Source organism: Stylophora pistillata, chromosome 13 (assembly GCF_964205215.1).
Source record: "Stylophora pistillata chromosome 13, jaStyPist1.2, whole genome shotgun sequence".
Lineage (NCBI taxonomy): Eukaryota > Metazoa > Cnidaria > Anthozoa > Scleractinia > Pocilloporidae > Stylophora > Stylophora pistillata.
In genome coordinates this window covers 5,781,195-5,795,268 of record NC_142531.1, presented here as the reverse complement: position 1 = coordinate 5,795,268, position 14,074 = coordinate 5,781,195, and the positions used below count along the sequence as shown (strand labels likewise).

Genomic DNA, 14,074 nt, shown 5'->3' with positions numbered 1-14,074 from the left:
GAGCTTGCGAGCTAGCAAGGAATGCTGGGATATTCCATACAATTATCGACAAGATGGCCGATGGTATTAAGAAAGAAGTTCTTAGACCAGGGAGCGGTCCTACTCCGCGAAAAGGAGCTACCATTACAGTCCATTGTACTGGATCGTTAAACACAAACCCACCCAAAAAGTTTTGGAGGTAATTTTTGTTATTTGACCGACAGAACGTCTGCATGAAACAAGATCTTTTTGACGGAGTGAAAGCGCTCCTCTTCATCCCGCATTAATTAGCACTAAGCGAGTGCAAACGATCAAGTCAACTTTAGAATACACGGTTGGCAAATTCAAATTCCTTTGTTAGGCATCTCTCTAATCACTTGGGTACTGCGGAACAAAATAACAAGAACTGGACTCCTGATATCCTTTGACAGTACGAAAGGAATAATTAACCCCCCCACCATCAGAACAATGATCAAAGCATGCAATGAGCGAAAAGCGCCATTTAAGCATCCTGAAAATGGGGTGTTGGTGCAAATTTCTCTTTGCATTCTCTAGGACTTCAATTTATTACAGTATTAAATTGGAACAATGTATTAACCCTATCCCTGCCCCTTTCTCAAAGCTATGATTACTGCACACAAGGAAGAGAAAGGACCATTTGGTATGAATTACATTTTAATGGGGTAGGGTGAAAAAGAAAAAGCTAATTTCTGGTAAGAAAGCATTTTGTAAGGGAATCAAAAAAAAAGCTAATTTCTGGTAAGAAAGCATTTTACGAGGGAATCATACACTTGCATGTTTTACTTAAATTAACATCACATTTTATAGTACTAAGGATCCAGGACAGAAACCATTTACATTCCAAGTTGGATTAGGGAAAGTGATTGCAGGTGGGAAACTTCAATCAATTGACTAAGTTATTAAAAACATCATTTCCTAGGTAAACCCTAGGAGTTTGTAAGGTCATTATGAACATACTATATATGGACTTGTGTTTCCCATAGACCTGGATTAGCTTTTAAGCAACTTTTTCATCTGGCTTACATAAGATTTGAAAGAGGATTGTTTACTTTTTTTCTTTTTTTGTTCTCACTGTTTCCAAACAATCAAAGTTATAGTATGTACTGGTAGTTAGTAACACTGTGCTGAAGCTAATTTTAACTACCTTGGTAAATGAAGAAGAGAATGTGTGTAAGACCTACACGTAGGTATATAATGTAGTTAAGTGACACATTTAGGCTCTTGTGATGGGCAATTACTCAAAATATAACAAGAACAATATTTGTTTATTTCCACCATTTGCAGATCTCTCTGAATTACTGGTAGGGTCAGACACTACACTCACAAACATACAAATATACATGTATTTATATAAGTATACATGTAATTATATAACTACAAAGATATAAGATATAAATATAGTATATAGTAACAATGTAGCAGAAAACGAATGCGCATAAACTTTTATGGTTCACTGATAAAGTTAATTTACCTTTTGATCAACTATATGTTGTTAAGTAATCGACCAAGTGTCTCCTATCTTGCAAATTATTGCTGAGATTGAAGGTTACTATGCGATATAATGTAAAAAAAAAAATAATTGGATTTTGCTCATGTATTAACATTTCTAAAGACCAGTGTTTTGCATGTATGGCACTGTCTTTAGCCTGTCATTTAACTGATATGTAGAATTGTTAATTTATTCCTTGTTTTCCCAGGTTGGGATGAAGGGTGCATGACAATGAGTCAAGGAGAAATAGCAAAACTCACCATCCCTTCCCACAAAGGTTATGGATCGTCTGGTTTCCCAGCTTGGGGATATCCTTTCAATTTTGAAAAAATCTTTGTTATATTATGTTTAGTTAAATTTGTTGTATTTTTGCTATCTTTATGTAATAATAATATCTGTTTATTATTTTAATTTTACTCTGTTTTATGGCAGTGAGATTATGAGTATAAATCTTCTGAAAGTTTATGTGTTTTTTTTTAGTATCCTCCAGATTTTATGCTAGGATTTATTTGGTAATTAGTTACATATGATGCATGATCCTCGCAGTAGAGAGCGCTATTTGTGCAATAGCAAAAATCAGACCTGAAAAAAATCAGGCCTGTACGGAATTCAAACCACTGACCTCTGCAATACTAGTGCAGCGCTCTACCAATTGAGCTAACAAGCCAACTGGGAGCAGGCCGTTAAGTTGATTCGTAATAAACCCGTGATGATAAATCAGATACAATGAATATATGAAGTTTGTGTATTCTAATACCGCAGTTCAAAATATATGAACTTGGTAATTAGTGTTGCAACACTGCATTAAAGGTTTCTTCTTTTATATCAAACTAGAATTCAGTAGCCCTTAACTACTCTCACAATTCCTGCAAATGCTGAACTCCTATTTGAAATAGAGATTTTGTCCATCCAGTGATGAAAAGGATTCCCTTGCTGCTCGGAGAGGAAATGACCAATGTAGTACAAGCACAACAGACCTCTTAAATGCCCTTGTAAAGAGTTAGGTAGATGTAAGTTATTGTAAGAGTTTGTTTTTCAAGTAGAATTATCAGTATAGCAAAAGTAAATGTGAAATTCAGGAAGATAACACTAACAGGATTGCATTATTAGTTGCACAGAATTAGAAATAAGGATGGGTCATCTTTTTTATTATATAAGTGAATTAGAAGTTGAGATTTAAATTGTGATCTGAAGTGGCAATGAAATCTCCATCTATAAGCATTATCATCTTGTAATCTTGTGACTAGATGACATGATTAAATCATCTTCTCTACCTTTGGGTCTTGATGTTGCTGCTGTGTTATAATCAGTGCAGTTAAAGAGTAAAATACACTTTCAAAGGGTTATGATTATGAAAATATAGGTATGATAAGCTGAATCCTAGACACATTTTGAGATGGGCTCGTATGATCTTGTGGAGGGCAGACGCATAGATGACGTCACCATCAACAATATTTTGCTATCATAGAAAACAAATAGTTTCTGTGAGTCTGTGCAGTAATAGATAATGGCGTCGTCATCATCTGTGATCTAGCAACCCCCCCCCCCATTAAACTTTTAAACCTTCTTCAGCCATAAAGGAACAAGGTCAAGAATCCTTAAAATTAGAATAAAAACCCAGAATGAAACCTTAATGAATACATTCAACATGTTCATATTACTTGTTTACTTTTCTAAAATCTTCAAATGACTTGTGTTTGCTGGTTTTGCATGGTAACAAACATCTGCTGAAATTACCGCACCTGATTCCGTTTCATCTGGGTTTGCTGGGCCATTAACTGCATTATTTCTTGGTGCTGCCTTTGAAATTGATCCTGTTTTGTGCTCTTAATTTCAAGGAGCTCTTGCAAGTCCAATTCTTGAGTTTTCAATTTCTGAACCATATCATTTTTCTAACGCAGATATGTTGCTGTGTTCCCACCAATCCTCCCTGTGATTTTTTAGCTTAGGTTTCACACTGTCTATATGGTCTACATGTGATTCTTGAATCATTCGTTGTTGCTTCGGTATTCCACAAACATCCTTAGAATTAACCAAATGTCAAATTTTCGAACGAATTTGGCCCATAATAAGTTTAAATGGAGTTACTTTTTATAAAGTTTACGTTCTAGATGTAACGGCAAAGTGGCCAACTTCAAATCATAGACACGGCTGCTACGGCGGGAAAAGTTACAGCAGCGGGAAGTAACTCTGGCAGTAATTTCACTTCTACTTACCGTTATTTCACTTCCACTTGCCGTAATTTCACTTCCACTTGCCGTAACAGATATCGACCGTCTTCAGATCTTAAGGTCGTTTTATTGAAAAGACGTATGGAAACATGGAATCCAGTTTTAGATTATATGATAGCCGAATTAAACACACGGTTTGACCCGGTTTGACTAATTCTTACGTATGGTTTACTTGAGGACAAACGCATGGATGAGGGTAGTAAAAGGTTTACACGTGATGCCTGATTAAGCCCAAAATTGATACGAGACGTGTGAGTTTAATAGAAAGGTAAGATGATAAGATTTGAAGTTTTCCCTTGTAAATTCATGACATCTGAAAAACTGTTTACAGTACACGTGATGCGTGGATTTTTCTAAAACTCGTGCATGGAACAGGGTCAGGAACCCCTTTCCCTTGCTGCCCTTATACATAACGCGTCACCATTAAACCAATTTGTCTGTGCGGGAGACAGTAGAAGGTCCTTTCTAAGCTTCCAGACCGTAGAGAATATTTCAGACTGTATTCCGCGTGGAATAAGACTCGGTTACAAAGAGAAAGAGTACACAAGTAATTTTGCTGGTTGGCGTACCTTTATAGACTCTCTCTTCGTGATAAAAACAGGGGGTTGAATTTACTGCCGAGGGCGTGTACTACTTGGTAGGTTTCTTCCTTTGTTCCTCTCTGCGACAGTCTATGGTGAAATGAGATTGAAGAAACATGACATAGAGTAGGGAAAGGACTGTTATACAATATACATACTACTATACATTGTGCAGAGGGGAGGAAACAAATGCAAACATGAAGTAGGGAAAGGACTGTTATACAATATTATACATACTGCTATACATTATGCAGAGGGGTAAGAAAATAACCCTTTTTTTTTTTTTCTCAAAAAGTACCATCAAAAAGAGCCCTTCCACCTACCGAAAAAAGGGGTTACTGTACAAATAGAAACCACTTAGGGATTAACCTTCACAACGGAGGCTTTTAAAAGACCATCGTTCAAAGCCGCTCCATGCAAACCATCCGGAGGATATCGCAGAAAACAGCCCTAGGATTAAGCGATAACACATCTCCTGATTGTAAGTCAAATAAGAGGATGAAGTCCTTGGCTATTCTAGCGGACAATCTGCAGAGACTAGTTTGTATATCCTAAAATGAGTAAAATGGGTGAGATAGCTCGTAAGAAACAGCTGAGAAATGTTTATTGCAAAAAGCAGTAGAATGTCACATGGAAAAGAAAAATCATTGACAGCTTTAAGAATAGAACAGGCTATGAAATGAGTAATAGAAATGTAGTTATGATACACTAAGGTTACTGCCAGTTCAAAAGTTATGTTTTCTTCTTGAATGTCTACCCACAGAAGTACCGCTGACTTAATATTACTAGTAATAGCGAAGAATTTCTCTGAAAAATCTGATTAAAAAGTGAAAATAGCTATTTTGCAAGACAGATATCCTCCCACGAAAGTCGTTGCACAGCATGCACATCTGATAAAACCACTGGTCATAACCTGCGTTCATTGGCGTTCGTTAAGGCCTCGTGACCAGCTTGTAGCGTGACAATCTCGTGACAAGCTTCAATCGCCCAGTTCTTGTACTGCTTATTATAACTTCTTCTAAGAAGGTACAGAATTTCTCATAAGAGTCAGGGATTGCTTGTGTCACAAAGTGTTAACGAAGTGCCTTTGTGGATACTTGGCGGAAATTAATTGTTGTTCATCTCTGGCTTGGGAACCCCTTAACTGGTTTGCAGCGACATCGAGAATATAGACCCCACGACAAGGAAGAACCATTAGAGAAAGTCAGGGCAAATTACGTAACTTCACTCAAGACTTTCAAACTAAGTGACCATGGTGTTATGGCTTGGACTTTTTCTTCCTGTTGTTGGGGTTGTGGCACTATCAATATTTCTTATCTGGGCTGTTTTTGTGATATTATACTTTGCATGTCCCCACGTCTTGAGCCATGTAATTCACAGGTGTGTACAAATTCAAATCGTTTTATGCTCTATATTGATCAGTTATCATTATCATTGAGTTGCTTGTTTGTGCAATAAAATATTGCTTCTTTATATACAGAAATTCGAAGAGAAATCGTGTAACTCTCATGATACGCCTCAAGTAGGCTGGGTGTGAACGTTTGGTAATGTTTTGAAGCTTCACGGAGGCTTCAGGAGGCGATAGAATCTAATTAATGATTTGACGATTTCTTGTTTCATTTGTTGGCTAAATTAACAAGATCTCATATTCCTTAACTTTTCTTGAATTTCGTCATCGCGTGATTACAGGAAACATTAACACAGACTAACGTTCAGATCTTGGTTTAAGAGTTTAGTCGATTTCGTGATGGCGAGACAAACAAACTGTAAAATGTTCGCATCTGCTGAAAGAAGAATATTTTGATTAAGTGAATGTGACAGATATCTTGTTTGTGTGTGTGTGTGTGTGTGGTAACTAGGTTATGATGATTTTTACTTTGTCCTAGAGTAGTTATTAGCTTCGTGAAGATTGGATTGCGGAATGTTAGTGCTTATATAAAATGACTCTTATTTGCAAAATAGCAGAGTTAGCAAGGTCATGAAGTTCTTTTAAGACTTCATTAGATTGGTTCAGTTATTTAAGATCAGTTTGTCCTCGCAAAGGCAGAAATGGTTGTTATAACTTCCTGTTGGGGTTGGATCTTCTTGATTATGACATTTTTCAGTGTACTTATCATAAAAAAAATAGTACAATCAGTCTCCAGAAGATGAGTTTATTTTCTTGAGTCTCAGTTGGGGAAATGATCCTCATAGAACTGTAGTTAAAGACATTTCAGAGAAAGAACAGGCTTCCTTTTCTGTAGTTTAATCAATTGAAGTTCTCCAGTTAAGATTATTTCATGATTTGCAGTCATCCTTAAGTCAAAACACTGATTTCATTTATTTGTGTTCTTTTGTCACCTTAACCTTTTCACCCCTCTAGACCCCTTGCCCATTTTATCTTCTCTCCCCATTCAACCATTGATTGATCTTATTTTCCAGATTTACAATCTTTAGGGCAGGGTTTACCTTGAAGTATGTGTCAGTGGGAGACTTTACATTTAGCTACATTGAGAGAGGGAAAAGTGAAAAGGCAGAAAATGTCATTCTGATGATTCACGGTTTTACGGGAGACAAAGGTATTTGGTGTCTTATGGGAAAAGCCATGCCTAAGACATTTCATTTAGTAGCTGTAGATCTTCCAGGACATGGGTACACTACCCGAAAACACCACGATGATCATTCTATACCTGCTCAAGTTGCCAAGCTTCATCAGGTAAATATGAAATAACTCTTTCCAACAAGCAAGTGATGTTTATGCAAGGCAACTCAAATTTCTTGATCAGACTTTTTGCTTTTCTATTGGTGCCAATTTTTTGGGCAAACATGAGCTCTCATGTTTTTGTTACTGAAACAATTTTTTTAGTTCAAATTTACATATTTTTAGTTTCTATATAATTGTAATTAATGGTGTGCAACTGTTAAGGAGCACAGAATAAAGTTATTTGAATTATTCAACGTCATAAAACTAACAAAAATGTACCCCTTTGTGTTAGACCTTTGTCACAGGGATTGCAAAATAACAGGACCAGCAAAGTCATGAAGTTCTTTTAAACCTTAATTAGATTGGTTCAGTTATTTAAGATTAGTTTGTCCTAGCAGGCTAAAATTGTTGTTATAACTTCCTGTCAAAGTTGATTCTATTCACACTGATGAAAGGCTAGCGTCAGCTTTTAAATTCTTTAATTAGGGTGGTCAATTTACATTAACAACTTATTAGTTGATAAAGCCAAATACTCCCCCACCCATGCGACACCACAGTTTCTTTAGAAACATACCACTTTACTTATTCATAAGTATCTGAGTACTACACATAGACACTGGTACTTGTGCAATGAATTTTATAAAAAGTTGCCAACTTACTGGTGGATTATGTTTCTTTTCAGTTTGTGTTAGCTGTTGGACTGGATAAGAAAAAGTTTCATTTAGTTGGTTTATCCATGGGTGGCTTTGTGGCTGGTGTGTTTGCATCACAGTACTCATCTGTGCTATCATCCTTGGTTCTTATGTGTCCTGCCGGTATAGATGCACCAAAAATGAGTGATTTTATCAATAACATTGCCAATGGTGGAAAGAACTATTTACTGCCAGAAAATCCTCATGATTTTCAGTATATGATGAAGAAAGTGTCCTATCGGAAAGTTTTCATTCCTTCCTTCATTGCCAAAATCGTGTGTGCAGCCAGGAGCCAATCACATTCTTTCTATGAGAAAGGTAAATTGAAGTAAATATTAACTATTTTGAAAATTTTAAAAAGAGATCCAGTTTTATTTTTTTAGCTTCCCTTTAACCCTTTCCACCCTAACATCAGTATGCATTTTCTCCAAACTGTTCTACTTACATTTCCTAAAGTGCTGACAAGGAGAGCTTCTCTAGTCAGTGATCACTTCCCTTATTCTCATCACCCTAATGTGTGATTTACTGGTAATACAAAAAGTTAAGTAGAAGTTGGATGCTTGTAACTCCAAGGGGCTACAGGGTTACTTGCTGGATATGTGCTAAGAGATCCGCTTTTTCTTAAAATTGGAGCACTCTGAATACCATGCTTTTTCGAAGGGGGCATTGGGGCCTCTGGGAAACCGCAAAACTGGAGGAAAAAACCTCCAAAACTGGAAAACCGACGAAAAAAGGTAACAAAACCAAAAACCGCACGCAAACCTGACAAAACCACTACATTTTCACCTTTAAAGGGGTCGAAAAGAAAAAAACCGAAAACAGCATCAGAGTTTTCATGAAAGCGGAAAACCGAATGCAAAAACACGTAAAATCCGCAAACCGCTCTGAACATCAAAACCGAAAAACTGAACCTTTTTGGCCCAAAAACTGAAAAACCGATCCAAAAAATAGTCAAAACCGAAAATCCCAAAGCCCCCCTCATTTTCTGTTGCCATGTGCATGCTGCAGTGACAATGTTATTCCTTTCATTGTATCACTGATATTTTCAACGCAAGTAAAATAATTAACAAATAGATTCCATGTTCCTGTGTGTCTGTTCAGTAATAGATCACAAATGACATAAAAGTGTAATAAGAACAAAAAAGTGGCAATAAGGTGCTGTGGAGTGTGACACTGATACTCTTGGCACAATTTGAGGTCTTCTGTGATCCATTACTATCGGCCCCACATAAGCATGAAATATATTTGTTTTATCTGATAGAAAGCAAACTTTTGTTAATGGTGATGCCTTCTATGTGTCTGCCCACAAAGAGGTGATAAACAAGAACCAATCAAAATGCGAGTAATTCAGCTCATATAACTGATATTAGAAACTGGTGTCAAGTGCAATTAGTAAATTAAGGTTATTGTTGTTATTCACAATTTTATATGTTTTTAAAAGGAACCTCATTTTTTTTATATTGTCTTATTTCTCTCTGCTAAAGTTTAGAAAACCACAACATTTACCTAACGTGCATATAAGATAACACTGAACTTATTGAGCATAATTTTTGTCCCTTTTTTTTTTGTTTTGTTTTGCAGTTTTGACTGAAATAACTCGGCCTGACCAGAGATTTCTCCTACAGGATGTTTTGGAGAACATTGATGTTCCGACCCTCACACTGTGGGGCAGTAATGATCTGGTCAGTTACAAATAATTAACACGTACAACTCAGTCACTAAATAAATCAATTCAATTCAGCCACCAAATGACTGTTGGAGGACATTTCAAAAGCGATTTGTGGCCAATATTGCAAATGAGTTAGAACATGTACAAACCTACAGTATAATGACCTTTTTGCAATTTGTTATTTTCACATCAGTGTTACACTGTAAATTTTGTGAGTGACCGTATTCTTGTGAGGCTGGAAAAGGTTTAAACCAAACATCATGCCAAGTTGAATCACATGCGGATCTCTTGTTAAGTTTAGAAAGGTTAATAAGTGAGATCAAGGGTGGGGACATTTTTGAGAAAGAAAAACAATAACGACACTCGTCATGCCGTAAGAGAACTGCAATGGAGAATACCTTTCTAAATTACCCCCCCTGTCCTGTGATTTACCAATGAAGATCGTCTGTGTTTACCAGGAACTTTCCCTTCAGTTCACTACGTGCAGCTTACATTCATTGACATGGAGCTTAAGAAGTGGTTGCTCTACCGTCACCGTTGCTAACTAACGAGTAGCAGCTGCGTCACTAGTGATCAACTTTACAAATGGCAGTCGGTGTTTCTTCTTGAAAAACCATTGACATCTGTCCAATGAGAGTATCAAGGGAATTTTCTTCGTGTCTTTTTTTCAGTTTCTACAATAAACCCATTTTTAAGTTCTACCTTTAGTACGAATGGATTTAAGCGATCAAAGTACATATTCCCGAAGGTAGTTTTGATACGGTATGTCGTGATGTAACTCCTCTTTCTTGGCCTGTAGTCCCTTAGACCAAAGTCCTCGACTAATGAGCGCGACTTTTCTCCCAATTTATCGCAGAGAAGCATTTCACCTCTACTAACTTATTTGACATCAAACTAAGTTTTGGAAATATTTATTAGATGGAAGTGTCATTCTGTGGTTTTATATTTCCATTAATTTTTATTTCCCGCTTTCAACACTGTTGTTTCTTTCATAACAACACGAAACTCGCCCCCAGCTAACGCCGGGAAACTTAAAGCGGAAAAGAGCAGGTTTTTTACGGGGCGTGGAGCGTAACCATCTCCTGACCCCGCACTAAGATGGGCTCAAAGCTTAGTCAGTCCTACCACTCATAAATCAGATGTTAACCTTCATGCAATCGCCTATCTCTTCCTTTTGCTCGCACTTCGGGCCTCTCACTTCTATTACCTAGAGTTCTGATTGACTGTTTTGAATAATTTTGTTTTGTTGGTATGAAATTAATTCAGAAACATGAGCTCCAATAAATTTGTGATCCAAGGGTGTAATAATTCATTGCATATTCTTAGATTCTTTGTAGTGAAGTTTTGGCTGAGGATAAGAATAAATATTTTATTCTTCAGATCCTTGATCCGTCTGCAGTGGATATCATCAGAGAAAAAGTAAAGAACTGTCAGGTTGAGATACTGAGCAGTTGTGGTCATGCCATTTCTTTTGAAAGACCGTGGAAATCAGCAAAACTGATTTTGCAGTTTCTAAATTCACTTCCCAAAACTTAATGGCATAACAATAGAAGGACTCTTATGCGAAACCTACTAAATAGCTCGTCGAACCCGCTACTGATTGTCAGTATTTGATTGGATAAAGACTTTTAGGGCCAAAATTGAAAAGTTAATCTTGGAAGCGCCAATTACGCCAATCAGCTAGGGTATCCATCCCCGCCAAAATGTTTGAAGTTGAATGTTTGAAGTGACGAATTGAATCTTTGAAATGACGAATTGAATCTTTGAAGTGACGAATTGAATGTTTGAAGCGACGAATTGAATGTTTGAAATGACGAATTGAATGTTTGAAGTGACGAATTGAATGTTTGAAGTGACGAATTGAATGTTTGAACAACAAGTTTGAATTTTGGCGGGGATGGGTACCCATAATCAGCGTCATCTGCTATTTTAGGCAATGTCAAGGGGGGTCATCTCATATTTGAACAATTGGTAGAAAAGATTCGAGGTTTGGGATAGATAGATAGTGTTTGAGTAAAGAGAAATGGGACATTCTTAAAAGGAGATAGTAAGCTGACGAATTTTCCAAATGTCATAACATATCAGATTATTGCGTAGTTCTGTATCAAGAGAGTTTCCAGTGGTTTATCTCAATTCTAATTTTGTAGCAAGTATTTTAAGTAATGAACAAACTTATGTAAGATGTTACAAATTTAGTATTATACTTCAGGGATTGTAAATTATTACGTAAGTCAGCCCCATGGTTGCCAGGTAATTTAGACCAAGAAGAATGTAATATTTATCAGACGAAGTTAATGAGGCTCGCTACTCAAAAGTAAAACATCATGATAAAATCATAATTCAGTAAACTGAGCTATCTCAGATTGGTACTCATCTTTAGCTTCCCCCCCCCCCCTCCCCCATGACAAGCAGGAGTTCAAGATTTTTTCTTCTTTACTGATGGTGATATGGTGTTCTACCATGCTGTGAAATTTAGTGTAGTATTACACGACAGGGCAGTCAGAGGGCCAATAACTAAAATCAACCAATCAAAATGCTCTATTGCCGGTCAATATTCTCTAAGTATTGGACCGGGCACTGTCCCGAATGGTCCCGAATGATACCGCACTTGTGTCCCTTTGAACTTCAGTCGTGTAGTAAATCTCTTATTAACCAAGCTTGCTCGGGATCGTACTGGAAGAATATCGGCCCTCAGTCTTTTTTGTACGGACCTCGCTGTGCTCGGTCCGTGCTGTTAAGACCGGGCCGATATTCTTTCAGTACGGCCCTCGCTCTTGGTTAATAAGATATATATATATATATATATATCGTGTCGTGTTATGTAATGTGTAGGCCTACTCTGTGACCTTAAGTTGCCATAAGTCGCCTTAAAGTTGCCTTAAGTCGCTATTGTGACTTATGAGCATACCAAAGTAACCGAAATGACTATTGTGTTTACTGCAAGGGATTCTGTAAATATTTTTAAGGTTTATGGAAAGACTGTTCCTAACTTTGATTTTATCAGTTCAGTCAAATAAAATCGCTTTAAGTCGCCTTAAATCGCCTAAAGTCGCAATGTTTTTCTGCCAATTTTGCTTAAGTCGCCTTAAATCGCCCAAAGTCGCCCAAAGTTACGGCGACTTAAGGCCCCAGAGTAGGCCTATGTGTTTTGAGGAAAAACCCCATTATTCTTCCAGCACCTTTTGTTTAAATGGGTAGTGGTGAACAAATCCGATCCAAAAAGCGTCGCTTAAAATACAAAATTCGAATCAACTAGAAAAAAGGAAAAATTATTGTTTTTTCTTAGGACCACAGTGATTTAACCTGCCGAAACTGCAATGTACAGGGGAAGAAATTCAATCCCGGCACGAATGACCTCTCGCGTTCTAATTAGGATGTGCATACCGGGCTTTCTTATCCCGGCGAATGTCTACCGGCGTGGACTTAATCAGAGGCTAAGTCGCGTAAGTGCCTGCCGTTTAGATTTTGACCCTTCGTTTGAGACTCGTAATGATTGTACGAAATATCAAGGCATGAATGAGCTGCGTCAATGTATCATAGTTTCTACTTGGTGGAAAATCTCTCCTGAGTTTTCTTCATTCGTAATCTACGCTAATCCTCTCCACCCTGGGTCATTCGTGTTCCTTTCTAGTATATTCGTGTCCCTTTGGTGTCCACATCTAACCTTGACAAATTATTGTTTGAAGGTTCCTGTCGATTACCAACAGTTTTCAACTGTTCAAACAAACTGAAGCGTTTTAAAGATATCTATTATTCTTTTTTGTTTTTTTTTTTCTTGTGTGTGTGTGTGTGTGTGTGTGTGTGTGTGTGTGTGAAATGGCAACTTTAATTGTCACCAATGACCTGTTTACTACTGAAATGTTATACATCATAAATTTCTGTCTAATTCAACAAGGTTTTGAATCAAAGACTGGACTCTCAATTCATGAGCCCCCCCAACAATTTCGTATGAACGAGTCAAAGTATGCTTTTACTGTAGCACTAGTAAGCTGTTTCAACGAACCGAAACTCCATAAGCAATGTATGCCCCTCTTAACAACCACAATATTTTGAGTTATCATAGCAGCTTACCTAGCTCGCTCTTGAACGTAACGTTATGATAACTCCACTGTTGTTTTGCAAGTTCCACTGAGCCTGATCCGTGAAAAAGAAATTATTGGATTTAGCTTTAGCGCCTAGCTGTGACTTGTTTCAGGGCTTTTAGTTCGCAGTCCTTTACAATTCATCTTGTTCGGCTAGTGGGCAAATTTGTGTTAAATATAACCTTTCAATTCAAGTATTACTATTTTATAACTGTCCTCTGGCGGCAACAATTTTTCCTGTAGCCTGTAGCATAGGCTGTGTCCACAGATCCGTTTGTTTTTGGGCACACACGCAGTCATTTAGAAGAAGCATTCAAGAATTTACACGTTCCCCGTTGGTGAACTGACTGATTCTCAAGAATACATACATATTTAGTGGTTATCGCTTGGTGACTGAAGACAGAGTTGCGACGCAAGAATTGAGAGCTGGTAAGTGAAGCGTGGAAAAAACTGCACGAAGGTAAAGCGAATCATGATGAATTGATAATAATCTGTGTTATTGTGGTTACGAGCTACTCATTTTTATGGACTAATTAGATGGAACAAAAAATGTCTTTTTACGTTTAATTGAAAAAAGCAGGTGTTTTAAGGGAAAATTCACTGCGGCATAAATCATGTTTTTAGCGATGAAGTTGCTAAGCCGCCAC

General features: G+C 37.3%; 2 protein-coding genes and 1 long non-coding RNA gene across 3 annotated transcripts; 2 read left to right on the top strand and 1 right to left on the bottom strand.

Annotated features, from left to right (window-relative positions):
- The first annotated feature begins 20 nt into the window (after nt 1-20).
- Nucleotides 21-2,762, top strand: LOC148717373 (uncharacterized). Its single transcript, XM_088743318.1, has 4 exons — nt 21-178; nt 808-869; nt 1,698-1,798; nt 2,352-2,762. The coding sequence occupies exons 1-4, from the start codon at nt 54-56 to the stop codon at nt 2,403-2,405; spliced, it is 342 nt and encodes a 113-aa protein (XP_088599444.1). The 5' UTR covers nt 21-53; the 3' UTR covers nt 2,406-2,762.
- On the bottom strand, nt 2,654-7,785 carry LOC148717372 (uncharacterized). Its single transcript, XR_015994691.1, has 3 exons — nt 7,644-7,785; nt 4,290-4,391; nt 2,654-3,511 (listed from the first exon to the last, which is right to left on the bottom strand). It is a non-coding gene; the product is annotated as an uncharacterized LOC148717372 (long non-coding RNA).
- Nucleotides 5,259-12,384, top strand: LOC111337732 (monoacylglycerol lipase abhd6-A). The gene is made up of 5 exons (XM_022944086.2): nt 5,259-5,681; nt 6,723-6,996; nt 7,667-7,994; nt 9,258-9,358; nt 10,726-12,384. The coding sequence occupies exons 1-5, from the start codon at nt 5,554-5,556 to the stop codon at nt 10,879-10,881; spliced, it is 987 nt and encodes a 328-aa protein (XP_022799821.2). The 5' UTR covers nt 5,259-5,553; the 3' UTR covers nt 10,882-12,384.
- The last annotated feature ends 1,690 nt before the right edge of the window (nt 12,385-14,074 follow it).

Coding starts and splice junctions, on each gene's coding strand:
- LOC148717373 (XM_088743318.1), top strand. CDS start 54: ATGGCCGATGGTATTAAGAAAGAAGTTCTTAGACCAGGGAGCGGTCCT. Junction 870..1,697: donor ATTAGGGAAAGTGATTGCAG/GTGGGAAACTTC, acceptor TTGTTTTCCCAG/GTTGGGATGAAGGGTGCATG. Junction 1,799..2,351: donor CTGGTTTCCCAGCTTGGGGA/TATCCTTTCAAT, acceptor ACTACTCTCACA/ATTCCTGCAAATGCTGAACT.
- LOC111337732 (XM_022944086.2), top strand. CDS start 5,554: ATGGTGTTATGGCTTGGACTTTTTCTTCCTGTTGTTGGGGTTGTGGCA. Junction 5,682..6,722: donor TTGAGCCATGTAATTCACAG/GTGTGTACAAAT, acceptor CTTATTTTCCAG/ATTTACAATCTTTAGGGCAG. Junction 7,995..9,257: donor ACATTCTTTCTATGAGAAAG/GTAAATTGAAGT, acceptor TTTGTTTTGCAG/TTTTGACTGAAATAACTCGG.